The 18,816-nt window shown below is 36.1% G+C and overlaps 1 protein-coding gene across 3 annotated transcripts in view; it reads right to left on the bottom strand.

Annotated features, from left to right (window-relative positions):
* LOC149840716 (aspartic proteinase 36-like) overlaps positions 1 to 15,384 on the bottom strand; it is a 71,125-nt gene extending 55,741 nt beyond the window's left edge. For all 3 annotated transcript variants that reach the window (XM_090003280.1, XM_090003281.1, XM_090003282.1), the window contains exons 1-3: positions 15,066 to 15,384; positions 14,633 to 14,762; positions 13,878 to 14,125 (exon numbers count right to left, since the gene is read on the bottom strand). In XM_090003280.1, the coding sequence (XP_089859406.1) occupies positions 13,878 to 14,125; positions 14,633 to 14,762; positions 15,066 to 15,289 (602 nt within the window). In that variant the 5' untranslated portion in view covers positions 15,290 to 15,384. The remainder of the gene's footprint in view (positions 1 to 13,877; positions 14,126 to 14,632; positions 14,763 to 15,065) is intronic.
* Positions 15,385 to 18,816: the final 3,432 nt, after the last annotated feature.

The raw sequence follows: 18,816 nt of genomic DNA, 5'->3' as shown, positions 1-18,816 counted from the left end.
AACCCATTTTCGTTTTCAAGAAAAATAACATTTCTTAAAACATATAATTTGTTTATTTTAGTGACATAACATCTATATCCCTTTTGATTTTCGACGTAGCCTAAAAAACACAAGAAATTATTTTTGGGAAAAGTTTGTCATTTTTATTGGTAAGGACAAAACATTTACAACCAAACACTCTTAATCTTTTATAATCGGGAGATGTTTTAAATAATTTTTCAATAGAAAAGATGTTTTCAATGTTTTTTTAAGGCATTCTATTTATCAAATAAACTATTGTAAGGGCGGCTTCAACCCAAAACATTTTTAGAACATTTCTTGATATAAGAATTGTTCTAGTAGTCTCAACAATATGTCTATGCTTCCTTTCGGCTAGTCCATTTTATTCAGGAATATAAGGAAAAGATTTTTTATGGATAATCTCATGTAGGTCAAGATAATTTTTGAACTCTTTTGACACAAATTTTCCCCCGGAATCGGTTCTAAAGATTTGAATATTGGTTTTAAATTGAGTCTTTGTATAACAATAAATTTTTTTAAAACAATCAAATACTTCAGATTTTTGTTTGAGAAAAATATCCAAGAGTGTATACTATAATTATCCACAAATACCACATAATAAGATACACCTCATTTGGATACAACCAGAGTCGGTCCCCATACATCCGAATGTACTAACTCAAATAGATTTTTAGATATAAAATGTCTTGGCCCAAAGGGTAAAGACTTCATTTTACCAAGGATGCAATCTTTACAAACAAAATCACTTTCTTTATAACTTAAAAGAAATGGAAACAAGTGTAATTTGGACACACTAGGATGTCCTAGTCTTTTGTGTCCATTTTTTATATCTTTCTTTTCCACAAAATTACAAAAAATATGTTTTTATAACTTAAGATTGTTCATAACATAGAGTGTAATGAAATGGTGGTCTTCCACGAATGCACTTGAATCACTCAAAAGAAGTGTCTAAAAGACACTTTAGACAAGACCCACAAAAGGGTATAAATAGAATAACATAAAAAGAAATAATAAAACTTTATTAATAACAAGAAAATGCTTAACAAGCATTGAGAGTATTTTTACATGAGGGGATGCACCCCTATTTATACAAGTGAGAAGGGGTTAGAGGAGAGCTCTTAGGGAGCTCTCCTTGTAGTCGTTGGACCTAGTCCAACGACTATGCATATGGTCAAGTTACAATTGGAACTTGACCAATAGTTATTATCTAGATCCATAAGAACTAGATAATAAATAAATAAAAAAATGAAAGAAAAATTAAAAATTATATTTACAAAAATATATATATATTAATAATATATAAATACATAATTATTATATATATGTATTTTACATTTTAACACTCCCCCTCAAACTTATGGTACAATGAGCGAAAGTTTGTCTAAGAGGAAGTGAAATCTGGGAGCCACGAGAGGTTCGGTGAAGAAGTCTGCTAACTGATATTCTGATGTGACATATGGAAGATCAATGGTTCCATGTAAGTATTCCTCTCTGACATAGTGACAATCTATCTCGATGTGTTTGGTGCGCTAATGAAAAGTCTGGTTGCTTGCAATGTAGATTGCACTCTTGTTGTCACAACACATTCGTGAGGCTTGTGTTGCTTCAGCTCCCATGTCAGCAAGCAACCGCCTGAGCCAAACAACTTCCATTGTGGTGGTTGCTATGGCTCTATATTCAGCTTCAGTGGAGGGAAGAGAGACTTTTTGTTGCTTCTTCACCTCCACAATATTAGAAATTCACCTAAAAATACACAGAAACCAGTGATTAAGTGTCTATTATTAGGATCACCTCCCCAATCAGCATCAGTATAAGCAATTAAATCTAAAAATGATGATGCAGACAAGAAGAGGTCTCGTGAGAGAGAACACCTTAAATATCTAATAATACGTAAAACAGTTTTCATGTGAACAGAAGTGGGAGCATGCTGAAATTGACTAGTTGTGCGTAGAGCATGTGCTATGTCTGACCTAGTGATAGAGAGATAGGAAAGTGCTCCAACAAGCTGTCTGAACGGAGTAGGATCATCAAGAAGCTCTCCATCATCAATTTTCATTTTAACATTAACCACTTATGGAGTGTCCACTTTCTTATCGTCTGTAATGTCAGACCTGAAAACAATATCAAAAGCAAATTTAGATTAAGATATCAAATACCCACGAGAGGAATAAGCAACTTCAATTCCTAAAAAATATCTTAATAATCCTAAGTCAAACATTTAAAAATGAGTTTTAAGAAGAGTTTTAATATCAGCAACTCCCTATTTGTCGCCTCCGATGATGATCATATCATCCACATAAAGAAGAAGAATGATGATACCGGCATCAGATTTCTTAATAAACAAAACAGTGTGAGCCAAACAAGAGTGAAATCCAATATCAATCATAACATGACTAAATCTGTCGTACCAGGCTTTTGGTGCCTGTTTAAGGCCATAAAAGGCCTTCTCAAGACTAAGAGTTTTACCCTTAGGAATACTAACACCAGGCGGGGCGTCCATATAAACTTCTTCCACGAGACTTTCATTAAAAAAGGCATTTTTGGTATCCATTTGAAATATAGGTCATTTTCTAATAAAAGCCAAGGCAATTACAGTTCTAACAGTGGTCATATGGGCAATGGGCCACATGGGCAAAGGTTTCTTCATAGTCAATGCCATATTATTGAGCATAACCTTTGGTCCCATCACTTTTAGTTCTGATTTTATAGACCCGCTGACAGCCTATTGGTTTCTTTCCTAGAAGAATGTCTTGAATAGACTATGTGTTGGTCTTTTCTAATGCATCCAGTTCTGTTTTCATAGCTTTAATCCATTCTATATGATTTTTTGCCTCAGAATAGGACGAGGGTTCAACATAAGATTGTATTAATGCAATAGTTGCCCTATACGTGGGTGAAAAAGATTCGTAAGATACAAATTTTCTCGGGGGTCTAGAGATTCTAGAAGTCCTTCTGGGGGGAACTTTAGAATACTTTTCTAATGCATATGGAGGGTTTTGCTCGTTGTCTCTTCGTCTTGAATATTGTAGACCAACATCCCTGTAGGTTTGGTCTTCGTTATCAATATTATTGTCAAAGGTAATAGAACTTTGATTATTGTCAAAGTTACACTCAAAATCCCATTCACTAGATTTTGAAGTTAAATCAATTAAAAAGGAATATTCAGTAATATCCTTGGATTTTTCACTTTCAAAAGCATTTTTTTTCCTAAAAAAGATACATTTCTTGATACATATAATTTTTCATTTTGAAGATCAAAGCACTTGTAGCCGTTTTTATTTTCAGTATATCCTAAAAAGGCACATGAGATTGCACGAGGAGGAAATTTATTATTTTTGTTTGTAAATACAAAACATTTGCAGCCAAAGACTCTTAATCTAGAATAATCAGGAGATAAATTGAGAAGTTTTTCTATTAGAGATATATTCCTTAATGAGGAAGATGGCATTCTATTAATGAGATAGGTGGCAGTTAAAGCAGCCTCAGCCCAAAACCTTTTTGAAATGTGATTTGCAATTAGTAAGGTCCTAGTAGTTTCCATAATATGTCGATGCTTACGTTCGACAAGACCATTCTGTTATGGAGTGTGTGGGCATCATCGTTGATGTGTAATGCCATATAGATTAAGATGGTGTTTGAATTCTTTAGACATAAATTCCCCCCATGAATCAGTGCGAAAAGTGGAAATATTACTTTGAAATTTGTTTGCAACCAACCATCTTATGAAACATTTGAAAGTGAGTAAAAACTTTGAATTTATGTTTAAGAAAATAAATCCAAGTGTGTCTAGAAAAATCATCAACAAATATGACATAATACGCATAACCGCCTTTAAAGATAAATGGTGCAAGTCCCCAAACATCCGAATGTATTAACTCAAGAGGTTTTGTAGAGACAAAAGTTCTATTAGAAAAAGGTAATCTTTTCATTTTATCAAGAATGCAGTCTTTACAAGAAAAACTTTCAGAATTTTAAAATTTTCTCAAATTTGGAAAGTATTGAATTTTAGACATACGATGATGGCCAAGTCTTTTATGCCATAACTTTGTTTCTAATCTCTGAACATTTAAGCAAAATACATTCTTGGGTAATTCCAAAAAGTCCATGTAATATAGTCATCCTTCTCTTTGGCCTTTTCCAATCAGCTTCCCTGATTGGCGATTTTGTATCCAACAACCATTAGAAGAGAAGGAGATATTACATCCATAATCAGATATTTTTGACACAGATAAGAGATTCAAATTTAGTTTAGGAACATATCTAACCTCTGGAATACAAAAAAAATTGGATTTTTGAAAACTTTCAAAACATCCTACTCCTTTTAATTCAAGAGATGTTTCATCAGCTCTAAAAACCTTTGATATACTTGAGTTGTTTTTAATGTATTTGGATATACTTTTGTCATTTAGGATCATGTGAAACGAGGCACTAGAATCTAAAAGTCAAGGGAAGTTACCTGGACCGGAAACAGATGCGACTGTCGCTCCAGTTAAGGCTTCAGTTGAAGAGGATACCCCTTTGAGAAGAGGTTGAAGAATCTCCATTAGTTGAGCCATAGATATAGGTGCATCCTGATCTTTTAGCTCAGTTTTAACAAATGCAGCCCTCTTTTCGTCTCTTCTTTTTAATTTTGGACATTGAGGCCTATAATGCCCCGGTTCATAACAATGATGACAAATAACTTTTCTTTTGTCAAACTCACCACTCTGTCTTTCAAAATGAGGCGACGTATAAGTGCGAGTATGATTTCCTGGTCTAGACACTGCTAAAACAGAATCATCATCAACTTTTGGAGTACTCTTTCTGAGTCGATTTTGCTCCATAGTAAGTTCTTCAATAGTATCCATAATAGTAGGAATTTGTGGATTCAAATTTTGGCCTTAAACCGTTCACAAATTGGTAAAAGTATTTCACATCGAGTTGCTTTTGGCGAAACTCGATATCCTCGGCATAATGTCATTTTGGCTCTAAAAGAGCCAATTCTTCCCAAAGTTCGGACAACTCATTGTAATATTCACAAATGGATTTGTCTTTTTGAGTCATTCTCAGAACTTTTTCTTGTAGATTGCACACATGAGCAATATCTTTAAGAGAATACATATTTTTAAGATATTCCCATGCCTTATTGGCATGTTTAAATTTAGTGAGGCTAGAGCATTTTTTAATGTCTACGCTATTAATAAGCCATTTTTGCATGCCCCATCCTCCACTCTTTCCATTTCTTTTCATATGAGGCTAAAGCCTTGATCTTCTCCTCTTTCGTTAGAGGAACTTCTTTATCACATTCTTTCTTGATAAGAGATAGTTTAGGTTTTGAATCGAAACCATCCACTATTCCCCGTAAACCTTTTCCCCATATGTGGTGCTTCATAATTGAAGCTCACATTACATAATTAGTATCTGTAATATCGTGCTTTTTCACACTTAGCAAATTATGATTTCTCGAAAATTTAGCTAAGTTTGAGAGAAAAATCGATTGGACCCGTTATTTAGACCGATGTTTTTGAGTCTGGGCTTGGCTCCGGTCCCATCGACAAGGTCGTAACGAGCCAATCAAAGCGAGATAAAAAGTTTTAATTTTGACCTTTAAATTCAAGCAAAAATCGAGCGAAAATTGAGTTATTTTCGAGCGAAATTCGGAATTCGATATTCGTGTAATATGTCGTCGGATGCGTCTCAGAATTCTGAGTGCAATGATATTTTAATTTTTTTAATTTGAGTTTCGTTTGGCCCGAAAATCGTATTTTTTTAAAAATTGAGCAGTTTGTCGAACTGGATCCGAAGTGAATCGGATTGGATCCAATGCATATGATCCGAATTATTATGGATTTGGATATTATTTAAGACCTACTTTAATCTGGGTTAATCCAGATTTTTTACCCAATTTCGTTTTGGATATGGATTTGGATTTTTAGATCCGGATCCAAATCCATGTCCAAAAACAATTTAGCTTTAAATGCAGTTTAAAACTTTAAAATAAAGTTAGTTAGGGTTAAAAAGACTCATAGAGTAATTAAACTAACTTTGGAAATTCGAAATTTATTTAATTAATTGTTAATTAATTATTAATTAATTTTATTAATTTCAAAAATACAGTTTAGGGCTGAGTAGGACTCCTTATTCTTACTTAAGAGAGGTTATGAGAGTTTTAAAAGAATTGGTAAGTTAAAAATAAATAAATATACCAAATGTGGAAAAAAAGTCATGGGAAGTTTCTAAAAATTTGGAAACTAGGGGAGAGTTCTCATATTGAGAACTCTCCATCCCTTTTAGAAAGGGCTGGAGAAGGGGGAACGTCACCCCCTCTCCCTCACTTTATAAAAAAAAAGGAAAGGGGAAAAGAAAGAGAAGAGAGAAAAGAAGAGAAAGAGAGGAGGAAGAAGGAGATCTCCTCATCAACAACTGTTCGGTGCTTGCAACCATTCTTTTTTGTCTTTCTTTCGATCTTCGGTTAAGGTACGGGTTTCCCTTTTGAATTCGAATGAGAAAAGGAGCACAAATTCGTTTTTATGCAATAGTTTAGTGAATCCAATGGGAAGAGGGTAAATTTTAATAGTCACCCTAATGATCCATGGTTGAAATTAACGTTTTTTTTGTTTGAACACTTTTTCAAAATAAAACCGCATATGAGTGTAATTGCATCCCTCTTCCCTATGTTCTGTAAAGTTTTCAATGTTGTGATTGATGTATCACATCGTCTTGACTCCAAATTCTAAAAAAAAAAACTAGATAAAGAAGCTTAGATATTCTCATATTTTCTTGTGTCTCAAATTTGAACACATATATTCAACTTATTAATCTTCCAAATACGTGTAAGTTTCAAGGAATAAAAGATGTAGGTCTCTTTTAAATTCTTATATTTTTATTATGTTTTTGTATGAACTTTATATCATTTGCATAAAAACTATCGGGCATGGCACTGATATATATATATATATATATATATATATATATATATATATATATATATTGCTAAGGTGTTGTTTTTGAATAACAGCAAGGACAAGAAGAGTGTTTTGTTAATCTGATGATACTTGGAAAAGTGTCTAACGAGATACATGCCCAACACAATGTGTCTCTGGTTTTACCACTGCATTGGTTACCCACATGGTCAGGGTCTTGTGTCAAGCTGAAGGCTCAGGATCGAATTTTGCTGGAACATGGGGGTTGTCGTTACTTTAACATGGTTGGGGCGTGTAAGGCTGGGTGGGTTTGTCTTTGGGTTTTCACAGTTCTTGTTGTTTGCTTGTAATGCACTGCTCCTGTGGTATGTAACTTTTTCTATAAGACATGGTCATGTTGGTCTGATGACTGTTACGAAGGAATACTTGGTTTTCTCCTTTGCAAAAAAAAAAAGAGGTTAATATGAGTGTGGTGTATCTTAATTTCAAATTTCTGTTAAGTGGAAAAAAAAAAAGAAAACAGCAGGCTTATGTAGCCTGGCTTGGGTCTGCAAACCCCCCCCCCCAGTCGGCTACCATCTTTTGGATGGACAGCTGGGTGTTATACCCTGCTGAGCACAGCGGATGCAGCCTGCCCTGTTAAGTAGGATATGCAGCAGTTGTTGCACCTGTTTAGGTGCAGCAGGCTGGGTTCAGCCGAACCTGTAACTGTAAAAATATCTCCAATAAGATACTAAGATCAAGACCTTAATATTCTTGACAATAAACCCGCCACGAATGCACAATAAGAACACTTTAGAACACTTGTGCACAAAAGCACAACTCACAAATAACCCACAAATGCGCAAAGGCATAAAAATAATGGAATCAATTTATTGAGTACTTGGGCTTTGACTCAAAGCCATGAAGGAATACAAAGGGGAGAGCCCCTATTTATAACCACACAAAAGGAGCCGTGGAGGGGCTCCACTCATAGACGTTGGAGCCCCTCCAACGGTCACAAATGTGACCGTTGGAGGGGGCCAACGTCTATTTGAGTGGGCCCCCCAAGGTACCTTTAGGTACAAAAATAAAAGAAATAAAAATAAAAGAAAAAGAAAACTAAAAATAAATTACAAACACATTCATAAAGTGAATGTGCGTAAAAAAGAGGAAAAGACTAAACTACTTCTACGGCTAAACAAATAGAAATATATATTTTATATATATAATAAGTAGATACATGTACATATATATTAATATATGTATATGTATTACCATATATATATATATATATAAAATATATATATTCCATTATATGATTATGTACATAATTTAACACCCCCCCCCCCTCAAACTTAGGGCAGGATGACCGAGAGTTTGCTAAGAAGGAAGTTGAAACGCGGAGCACACAAGGCTTTAGTGAAGAAATCCGCCAACTGATACTCGGACGTGACATATGGAAGGGCAAATCACTCTTTAAGAGTGATTCCAAGAGCCAAGAACACAAACACTAAAAGTGTATACAAAAACCCACAAAAGGGAAAAATGACCAAAAGTTAGTTGGATATTATTGAAGAAGGAAAAAGAGGGTGAACAACCCTTACAATACAAGAGGAAAACCTCTTCTATTTATAGAGGAGGGAGCAATGAAGAAGGGACCACAAGGGGCTCCCATGTAGTCGTTGGGAGCCCCAATGGTCATAAATATGACTCTTGGGGCCCCAACGACTACATGAGTGGGGCCCTTGTGGTCTTACAAAAAGGTAAAAATAAAAAAGAAAAAAGAAAAGGAAAAAAGAAAAAGAGAAGAAAAAAAAATTAGAAAAAGGAAAAAGGGGTTACGTGGGGATTTTACCCAAATACCCCTATCAGGTATTTTGAGAATCAAAAAAGAAAAAAACTGTATATATATATACATATATGTATATATATATATACGTATGTATATATATAAGTATATGTATATATATATTTATATATACATAATTTAACATGTTTCGCATGTACATAAGTGCCTGAATGTTCACTCGCTCAAATTAAGTTAATTCATGAATAAAAGCATATTTGTGGTTTGGTCACCTGAAAGCACATACACATGAATAGTGAACACATGCATATGATTGCTATATTTCATGCACATTGTTAATTGGTTAAATTGGTATATATGGATGTACATTTAGAAAGTACGTGATTTGTTTTATATGTGGCCCAGTGTTATGGTTTTTGCATATGGTGCATCGATGATCAAAATGAATCATCGTGGGCTGGGTGGGCCTCGAGTTGTGGTTTGCTCATTTATTTATTTTAAATGCATCACAAAAATCACATTTATTTTTATTGCATTATTCTATTGTTTCCATGGGTGAGAGTCCCGTGATGGCTCTCGCAGGGATAGATGCAAGTTGTTGCCTTTGTATGCATGCTGAATTGCAAATTAAAGAAATAGGATGATAATAATCTAATATAAAAAAAATAAAATAACAGTGTAATGTACTTTCTAGAGTGTCTCGACAGGAGTACGGACTCTTAGAGTTGCGGTTTTGGGGGACCACGAGGATACAAAAACTTTGTGCGATTTATTTATTATCCCTGAACCCGATATTGAGGTTCTTTCTCCTGGCCACAGTTTTAGGGAGAGTCCGCCACTTTGCCTGGGGGTGGTGTGTAGATACAGCTGTTGTTTTGGTATACCAAGAAAGTGGCGCCAGTAGATGCTGATTTTCATGGTGTCTCCGACATTAGAGGTTGATTTCTAATATTCTGATGGATTATGTTATTTCCTGATATCGGTCGAGGGTTGAGTTTGGAACCTAATAATAAAATATAAATTATGTGTTAAGCTACCCTAGGAACCTAACTTGACCTCAGAGATTTTATATGTTTGGTATATCCGCGAGCAATGGTAATTAAAAAGAGAAACTTAAATTGTATGAATTTAATAGGGACGTGCATATGAAAAGAAAATTCTAATAAGAGGTAATAATTTACTCATGCATTGCACTTAAGTCATGCATATTCCTGTTATGCATTAGATCATGCATGTTTACTTGTTCCCTTAAATGTTACATGTTGGTGGTGCATGTTGTTTGATTCCTAATGCATGTTAAATGTCTTGGTTACTTAAATTGTGATCTCTGACATTTATTAATGTTCTCTCATGCTTAGTAATTGTTCCATATTGCATGGATGCTTAAATTGAATTATGTAAATGTCATAATTGTATTTCTCTAAAATATTGCATGAATTTTTGTTTTTATTCTTTTGCTCATTTGTTTCATTAGAGGTACTTGTACTCAGAATTTCGGTTCTGACACCCCTACTTCTGTGGTTTTTCGCAGCCGCAGAGGATCAGTGAAGCGACTAGCTTCTGAGAGAGCTACGAGTATCACACTTTTGCTAGACAGTTCACAGAGGGATAGCATGACTCAGTTTTTCCTTATTTACTTTTATGTCATTTAAATAACTCTGATATGTCTCTTTCAATTATTGTTTAAACACTCTTTCTTTCTTAATTAATAAATAATAAGTTGTTATGGTTTGAGGTGATAAATGTAAGATCCCTTGTGGTTGGTTGAGTTATCCAATGGTAAGTGAAACTGTAAAGGCCCCAGGTCTCTGAGAATGTTTCCGCAATGGTTAAAAAAAAATCTGCATTTTCAAGGGGTATGAGTTGGGGTCATTACAGTATCATTTAACTTCATGGGTATCATAGTGATCTTATCATTGTCATCCATCTTTGTGAAGAAATTAGGAGAAGAAAAAGAAAGAGAGTAAAGAGAAGAGAAGAGAGAGAGAATACAATACTATTTTGTAGCTCAAGTCCTCCTTTCTTTAAACGAATCTTCTTGTAGCCGAAAATGAAGTGATAAAACACTATTTGCCAAGTGATGAAACACTTTTTGCAAGAATAAGGTGATAACACACCTTTGCAAGTGAAGCACAGACATCGAGGCAAAAGCTTTTCAAGATCTAAAAATTCCCTCGCTTTGATACCATGTAATGAAATAATGGTCTTCCATGAATGCATTTGAATCACTCAAAAGAAGTGTCTAAAAGACACTTTAGACAAGACCCACAAAAGGGTATAAATGGAATAACATAAAAAGAAATAATAAAACTTTATTAATAACAAGAAAATGCACAAAAAGCATTGAGAGTATTTTTACATTAGGGGATGCACCCCTATTTATACAAGTGAGAAGGGGTTAGAGGAGAGCTCTTAAGCAGCTCTCCTTGTAGCCATTGGACTAGGTCAAACGACTATGCATACTTGACCAATAGTTATTATCTAGTTCCATGAGAAATAGATAATAAATAAATAAAAAGAAAATGAAAGAAAAAAATTAAAAATTATATTTACAAAAATATATATAATAATAATATATAAATATATTATTATATATATATATATATGTATTTTACATTTTAACATAGAGATCTCCTCTTCTATGGCATCGCCCAATCGGCATCCCATACTGGAGATCTTGTATTAAACAATCATTAGATGGAAACAAAACTTTACATCCATGATCCGCAATTTGAAAAATAGATATAAGATTTAAATTCAATTTTGGTACTACTCTAATATTTGATATAAAGAAAGTTTGTTTTTTTTAAAAACCCCAAAAACTTTTAATTTTTAAGGAAGTTTCATCGGCGGTTGAAACATAAGAGTTATTTGGGTTAGTATGACATTTGAATAATATGAACTCATTTGGAGTCATATAGAAAGAGGCACCGAAGTCAAGGATCCAAGAAGTCTTATCAGGGTCACCACTTATGGATACGACCACCCCCGAGAAGGAAGAAGCTTGATTTTTGAACATTGGTTGTAGCGCCTCCATTAGTTGCGCCAAATACAATGAGCCGATGCATTTGGTGTCGTCTACACCATTTTTTTCAAAGGATGGTCCCACCAAAGCAACCCTTTTGTCATGTCTTTGATCTTCTTTCCTTCTTTTGGGGCAAAATGGCTTGATGTGTCTCGGTTCATAACAATGGTAACATATGATTTTGCCACCCTTCTTGTATTCATGATCACTTCTTTTATCGCTTTAACTTCTTCCATAGTCATTGGAATTTCTTTCATTTTTATTTTTTACAAAGTGAGGAGGTTTATAACTCCTAATATGGTTTTCGGGCTTTGACTTAGCAAGCACGAATTCTTCATCCTTTGAGGTGGATGGTTTTTCAGCCTATTTTCTTCCATAGTTAACTCTTCAAGAATTTCAACTATGATAAGTACACCTCCTCTATGAAGGAGGGCCGACTCGGTCCCTTCAAATTCAGGTTTAATCCCATTAACAAATTGGTATAAATGTTTTGTTTTAATTTGTTTTTCATGAAGTTCTACATCTTGGGGGCAATGCCATTTTGGCTCAAGAAGAGTCAATTCATCCCAAAGAAGAGAGAGTGCATTGTAATATTCTCTAATGCTCATCTCTCCTTAGGTCATAGTTCTCACTTTGTTTTGCACATTATATATGTGAGCAATATCCTTGAGACTATACATATCTTTAAGATATTTTCATGCATCACTAGCGAAATCAAATTTTGTTAAGCTAGAGCACTTGTGGATGTCCACACTATTAATGAGTCATCCGATTGTCTTGGAATGACACATCCTCCACTCTTTCCATTTCTTTTCATAATCGGAGATGACCTTAGACATTTCTTCTCTTGAAGAGCTACTTCATTTCCATTCTCAATTTTGATAAGAATGAATTTAGGCGCTCTTTCGGTATCATCAACCAAACCCCATAGACCCTTTTCCCATATTTTGTTCTTCGCTATGGATGCCCACATCACATAGTTCGTATCATTGAGTCACACGGGAATGAAGACGATCACTTCTCTTTCATTCTCCATGTTTTACAATAAGGAGAGGAAAGAGAGAGAGGAAGATAACACAAGATTTGTTGAGGAGCTCTTCGATATTGCGCTTCACGATGCAACGATCCACGAACCGATACTCTACCAAGCTCATGATCCTCCTCTTGATATTATCCGAATGAATAATACCTCAAGAGCACCAAAGTTTCGATACCATGTAATGAAATGGAGCAAATATAAAGAGGCGTCACTTATGGACTTGCAAGAACACAATCAATCAAGAAAAATACTTGATTGATCAAACCACACCAACCACACAAGGGTCAAAATATTCTTGTATTGCATAGAAATGCTCTATAGAAGCATAGAAAATACATGGTCCTTAGAGGCCTATTTATAATACAAAGAGTCACAAGGGAGCAGCCCAACTAGCTGTTGGGCTGCTCCCAACGGTCACATTTGTGACCGTTTCCAACAGCTAGTTGGAGCTGCCCAATCACTTTATCAAAAGTAAAAAAGGTACAAAAAAATAATAAAACAAAAAACATAGTCAGCCCCTAATGGGCTGACGCCTATTACAACTAAAATGACAGGAATACCCTTGAGGGGTATTCCGGTTTTATATATATATATATATATATATATATATTAACAATGGTTTTTCTTTTGGGGGATACACAAGTTGGGGTTAGGCAGACCTCCTACCAGTTATACAACAATTCATATACCCGAGGGTATCGAAGTTGTGACGACATAACACTTGGTGAACAAAGCCCTCATGGGTAATATATATGTTATGGTTGACAAGAGTCCTAAGCAACCATTAAACAACAATGCCTGATCATCTCAGGGTTTTCCTTTGCGACTCTTTCTTTCAAACATAACAGTTCAGTCATATTATAATTGATTATATTTTCCTGATAAGTACAATGCATGTCTATGACATAATTCAACACCAATTTAACACAAGATCAGATAAAGTATCAAGATTATAACTTAGAAGAAAAAATAAAATATCAACTGCCTTATTTTCATTATATGACCTGGCAGGGGATTCAAAGAAACCATATTCCTAGTACACACAAGTATTTTTACATTGCTAGATCATATTTAATTGATGAATTCTATAAGAAAACTTACCCAAACACCACACTTGCATTGACAGGGCTTGTTTGGAAATTGCCAGTTACTTGATTGTACTGTATGAAATCCTCTACAAAGTAGCCCGTACTTGTGCTACCATCCCCATATCGCAAATAGTATTCGCAAGGGTGAGTAGGAGTGCAGCCCGAAACTTGGCCCCTATAAAGCAGTGAACAAAAATCATCCTTACACGAAACCAAAGACCCAGTGCTGGAACCGCTTGGATCATAAAGAGTCAACTCCAACTGTACCAAAAGCATGCTCTAGTGAACTTCAGAACCCAACAGTCAAAGAGCAACCATAAACTAAACTGAAACCCCAACAACATCACACACACAAAAGTTTCGACATGGGCAGACAAATTTGGGTTACAGTCAACACAACATATGTCATTCTGCAAATATTGTTACTGTTCTATAATTCACCACAAGACTACCATCCTTCATTTATCTAAACAAATAATAGCAATGTATTTTCCAAACATGACCAGACCAACACTATAATCATGAAACAGAAAGGAAGTAGCACATCAGCATGCAAACTCATAACGTAAGATCGACCACGACGAACATCGTGAGGTTATCATGACTCGAAGCTCGGTTGCAACAACAAATATTTTGAGGATGGGCATTGAAAGTGCAGAATAATGTAACGTAGATAAAAGTTCCAGGAACAAACAATTAAAAAGAATTGCTTCCAATTATTTGAAAGCAAAAGAAGACATTCCGAAGACAGAAATCGAAATAAAATACCCCAAGACCGCTCTTCTTCGGACAATCCTGACACTGGATGCAATTCACCCAAAGTTGATCGCTTCCTGTATCAACTTGCACATAGTGATGAGTCGGCGGATTGCCAAGCCAGATTTGAGTATAATACAGCCTAGCACCAACAAAGAACGATCAGACAAAACCAAAAATCCAACGAATCAAACCCACCATTTAAAGAAACTGCAAAGAAACCGACACTAAAACGACTTGAATCTCAAAAAACTTAATCTACAACAAAATTCTCTTACCCAGATCAAACGCAGGATTCAGAGATACGGTGAAAAACAAGCGACGAACCATTCCACGAGAAAGAAACTCAAGAATGTGAAAAAAGAAAAACAAACTACAATTCGCAGTCGAATGAAGCAGAAGGACGGAAACGATCCGAAAAGAAGAAACGCGAAACCAGACTCACCCGGTCTGAGTAGCAAGGCCAATGCCGCCCAAGGGAATATCGACGTCCCCGAGCATCCGGCCGTGTCTGTGGCCATCGTGCGCCTTCAACTGACCGAATTGGCTTCTCAGTCCCGCGAATTTGCTCCTGACTGTGAGAACTCCATTGGCGGAACCCAAAGGAAAGCAACTAAGAACAAAGGAGAGTCCGAAGGCGACGAAGAACAGGATTTTCTGGGAACCCATGGAAGCAAGAACCCAGCACGGGGAAGAAGAAGAAGAAGAAGATGATGATGATGTAAGAGCCGAGGAGAACGTGGGCTGGTTGTGCAGGGAGAGACCGCGTGGGACGCAGCCTCTCAGAGAAAGAGAGGATGCCTCATGCAGTTTCCTAGTTTATAAAGGGGAGAAAAAAAGCGCGTTGGGAATGGCTGAGGACTTTTCGCATTGGCTGTCTTTTTTTCGGGTAACGGAAAAACCGCTAATGACTAAAAAATACACGCGACAAGCCGGGTATCGGATCCGAATGAAATATGACACCAAATTTATTTATTTGCCCTTCATATTTTTTAGTTATTCCCACGCCTCAACGGCATCAGTGGTCCAAAGTGCACAAAGAGCCGCTAGCTCGGGCATTGGCTTGGGCTTTGGCTTTGGCTTGGGCTTGGGCTTGGGCTCGGTTCTATTGAGCACTGTTTGGACCAATGTTGTCGGTATCGGTGTGTATCGGATCATACTCACCGTATCAGCAGAAAAATCGATAGGCTTCATGCCTAAATAGGTTTTTTTTAATAAATATAAAAATACTAAAAATTTAATTATTTTAAATTTTTTCAATGGTTTTAACGTGTCATGTTATGTGTCACAAGCCTATTTCTTCAGTAAGTCAGTGTGACGCGACTGTTCTTTCTTACCACCGCAAGCTTTTCAGTCGCTCACTTGCAACTAATTTGTCACAAACATAAAATATTTCGCAAACCCATAATACGTCAAACTACCTAATCTGAGCCTAACTGCCAAAGGCCACAGACTAGCACTTTTTCATGTGCTTAATCATTTTCATTGGCCCTACATACCACCTTTTGTGGTGGCTGCCTAACAGAATCTGATCAAGTGCATTTTCAAATGCGTATTCTATATAGTCCATGTCACTTAATGCATAGTTGTTTCATATCAACTATCGCTTTCAAAAAGAGTACAAACTTACCTTAGCCTTGCATGTCACGGAGCGTATTGTGACTCCATGCGCACGCTACAACAAAACTTTGCCACTTAAGGAACAAGATCTTGCGGCTCCCAATCTGAATACCAGTTGATAATTGAACATCATAACAAAGAGCACCACTCATACTCATTCATCGGTGTTTAGGCATTCTCTCGCCTAGCCCCGAGTCACCATACTCGTTTGAAACAACCTAATGTGATTCTTGGAAAAAATAGCCCTAACCCACACGCACCTCGATGCATCTAACTCCTACGTGTGTGACACTCTTGCAAACTGAGAATTTCTTAACCAAATCTCTAAAGGCAACATCCTCAGATCCGCTAGCACTGCTTAACCAAACAACGCTCTACATTTGTGCCATCATACAATGATGAATTAACGATGATATTGTTGCTTATCACGTGTCGTGCTACCACCGCATATTACTGATCAAGTCAACGTACATCGTGTGTTCCTATACTTAATGCATTTTCCACTCAGTAGAGTTTCACACTGCAACTTGCCCTATTTTAAAAGTTTGGTCTAAGACATTCTCCTCCGCCCAAACCATTAACGTCATCGACAATGTTGGTGCATGTAAAAACACAGCCTTAACAGATATGCCATTTTTTCTTTGTATTTATCTTTGGTTTAGTCTTTCTTCAATCTACTTAACTTGTTATGACTTTCATCCACCATCAAAGCAACCTTTAACACGCCAAGTCTCATTCTATAACGTGACTCCGATCACTTAGACAACGGTCTTATTCTTTATCAACATCGAGCATTATTTGCTCATGAGACCACAGTGTAGTCTCATACACAAGCTGGTCATCTTCGTCTGCATGACAAACTTGTCATCTTGAAGCTCATGGTTGGGGTGCCTTTCAACTCTAGTAAGGGAAATTCCAATCCCTTCACAGTTCTCACAAAGAAGAACGACTACCAATGCATGCCGCTGAGATATCAACACTCTTAAGGCACCAACTTGCAGTTTTTCAATAGTCCAAACTAGTTCTCAAGTGGGAGATGCATACTTACGTAACACCCGAAAGTGGTTCTTCAAAGTGTTTTCTTGGGCACTCGTCCTGACAAGGGCACCTTGACCCAACACTGCGACTTTCATCCAAAGTCAGCACGTTGTAACTCTCTTCCGAAGTCAACAAAATGTTTCCTTAGGAACCAAACCGACGAACCACGAATAATAAATTTTTTCGCACATGCAGTCCACGTAGGAACTGTCAACTCAAAGGAATAAAACAATGTGCATTTTGCTCAACATGGGTACTCTGCTAACCCACAATCTTGGGAGAGAATGTAGAAATTTAGTTGAGTCCTCTATACCCAAAGGTGCAAATTCATTCATCCGAATTCAATGTACATTCTCTGCATGCACAAGACAAACATCGCGCTCCACCTGTGAGCCTAACATACAACTAGTAGAAATCTTTGGATTATCTACGTTCTCTTAGCCAACTAAACAATAACCTTGCACTTCTGCTTACCATGGTCAAGATGTCTCATACCATCCTGCCAACATCTTGCTTTCATGCTCGGTTAACAACACTTCAGCTGCACAAATTTTTTTGTAACCAAGATAAATCACCTTTGTCATCTTCAGTGTCACACACAATAAACAACAAGGTCTGCGTGAATCTTTTTGTTCTGATGCCAATTTGTCACGAGCATATTTTTTTAATAAGCCAGTGTGGCGCAACCATTCTTCCTTACCGCTATAAGCCTTTTTGTAACGACCCCAACTCATACCTTTGAAAAATGCGAAATATTTTTTTTTCTAAGAGTTGTGGAAAACTTCCCAGAGACCTTGGGTCCTTACAATTCCAATTTCAGTTGGATAACCACACACCACAAATCAACTTACATTTATCATTCATAACCAACCAACTGAACTATTTTATTAATGAATCAATAAAAGTCATATTTAATGTCAAAAGTGAAATATTGAATTGCAGGAAATAAGAAGAACTAAAAGAAAACATAAATAGAGCCACTCTGTCCGTAAGTGAAGCCGTCTGAAACAAATGTGGCCCTCGTATCCCCTCAGAAGCGAGTTCATCTCACTGATCACCTGAGTCTGGAAAAAACCAATAAAATAAGAGGGTCAGAAATCCGAGGAATTCTGTGTACAGGTTTCCCTAATGAATCAAATAAGAAAAAGAACATAAATAAGATCCATGTAATATTTTAGGAGAATACAATTATAACCAAATTATAAGACAATTAACCAGTTATGCAACAATAAGATAAACATTAAGCATGAGGGAACACTAAGTGAGTAACAGTGACTATAATTTAATCAATAAAGGCATTTGAATGCAAGGGAGACCAGCATCATGCAATGATCAATATATAACAACCAAGTGAACAGGTAAACATGCATGAACTAATGCAGAGCAAGAATATGCATGATTTATGTATAATGCATGAACCCACATTATCTTTCATTTAAGCTCCCCTCTTTCCATATGCATGTCCTATTAAATGCACACAATCTTTAAGTTCCTCTTTTTAATTTACCATCGCCCGCGGATACACCAAACGGGTACAG

Source organism: Nuphar pumila, chromosome 4, assembly GCF_984573655.1.
Source record: "Nuphar pumila chromosome 4, dmNupPumi1.hap1.1, whole genome shotgun sequence".
In the NCBI taxonomy this organism is placed as follows: Eukaryota; Viridiplantae; Streptophyta; class Magnoliopsida; order Nymphaeales; family Nymphaeaceae; genus Nuphar; species Nuphar pumila.
The sequence above is the reverse complement of the archived record's forward strand: the minus strand, read 5'-3'. Positions and strand labels throughout refer to the sequence as shown.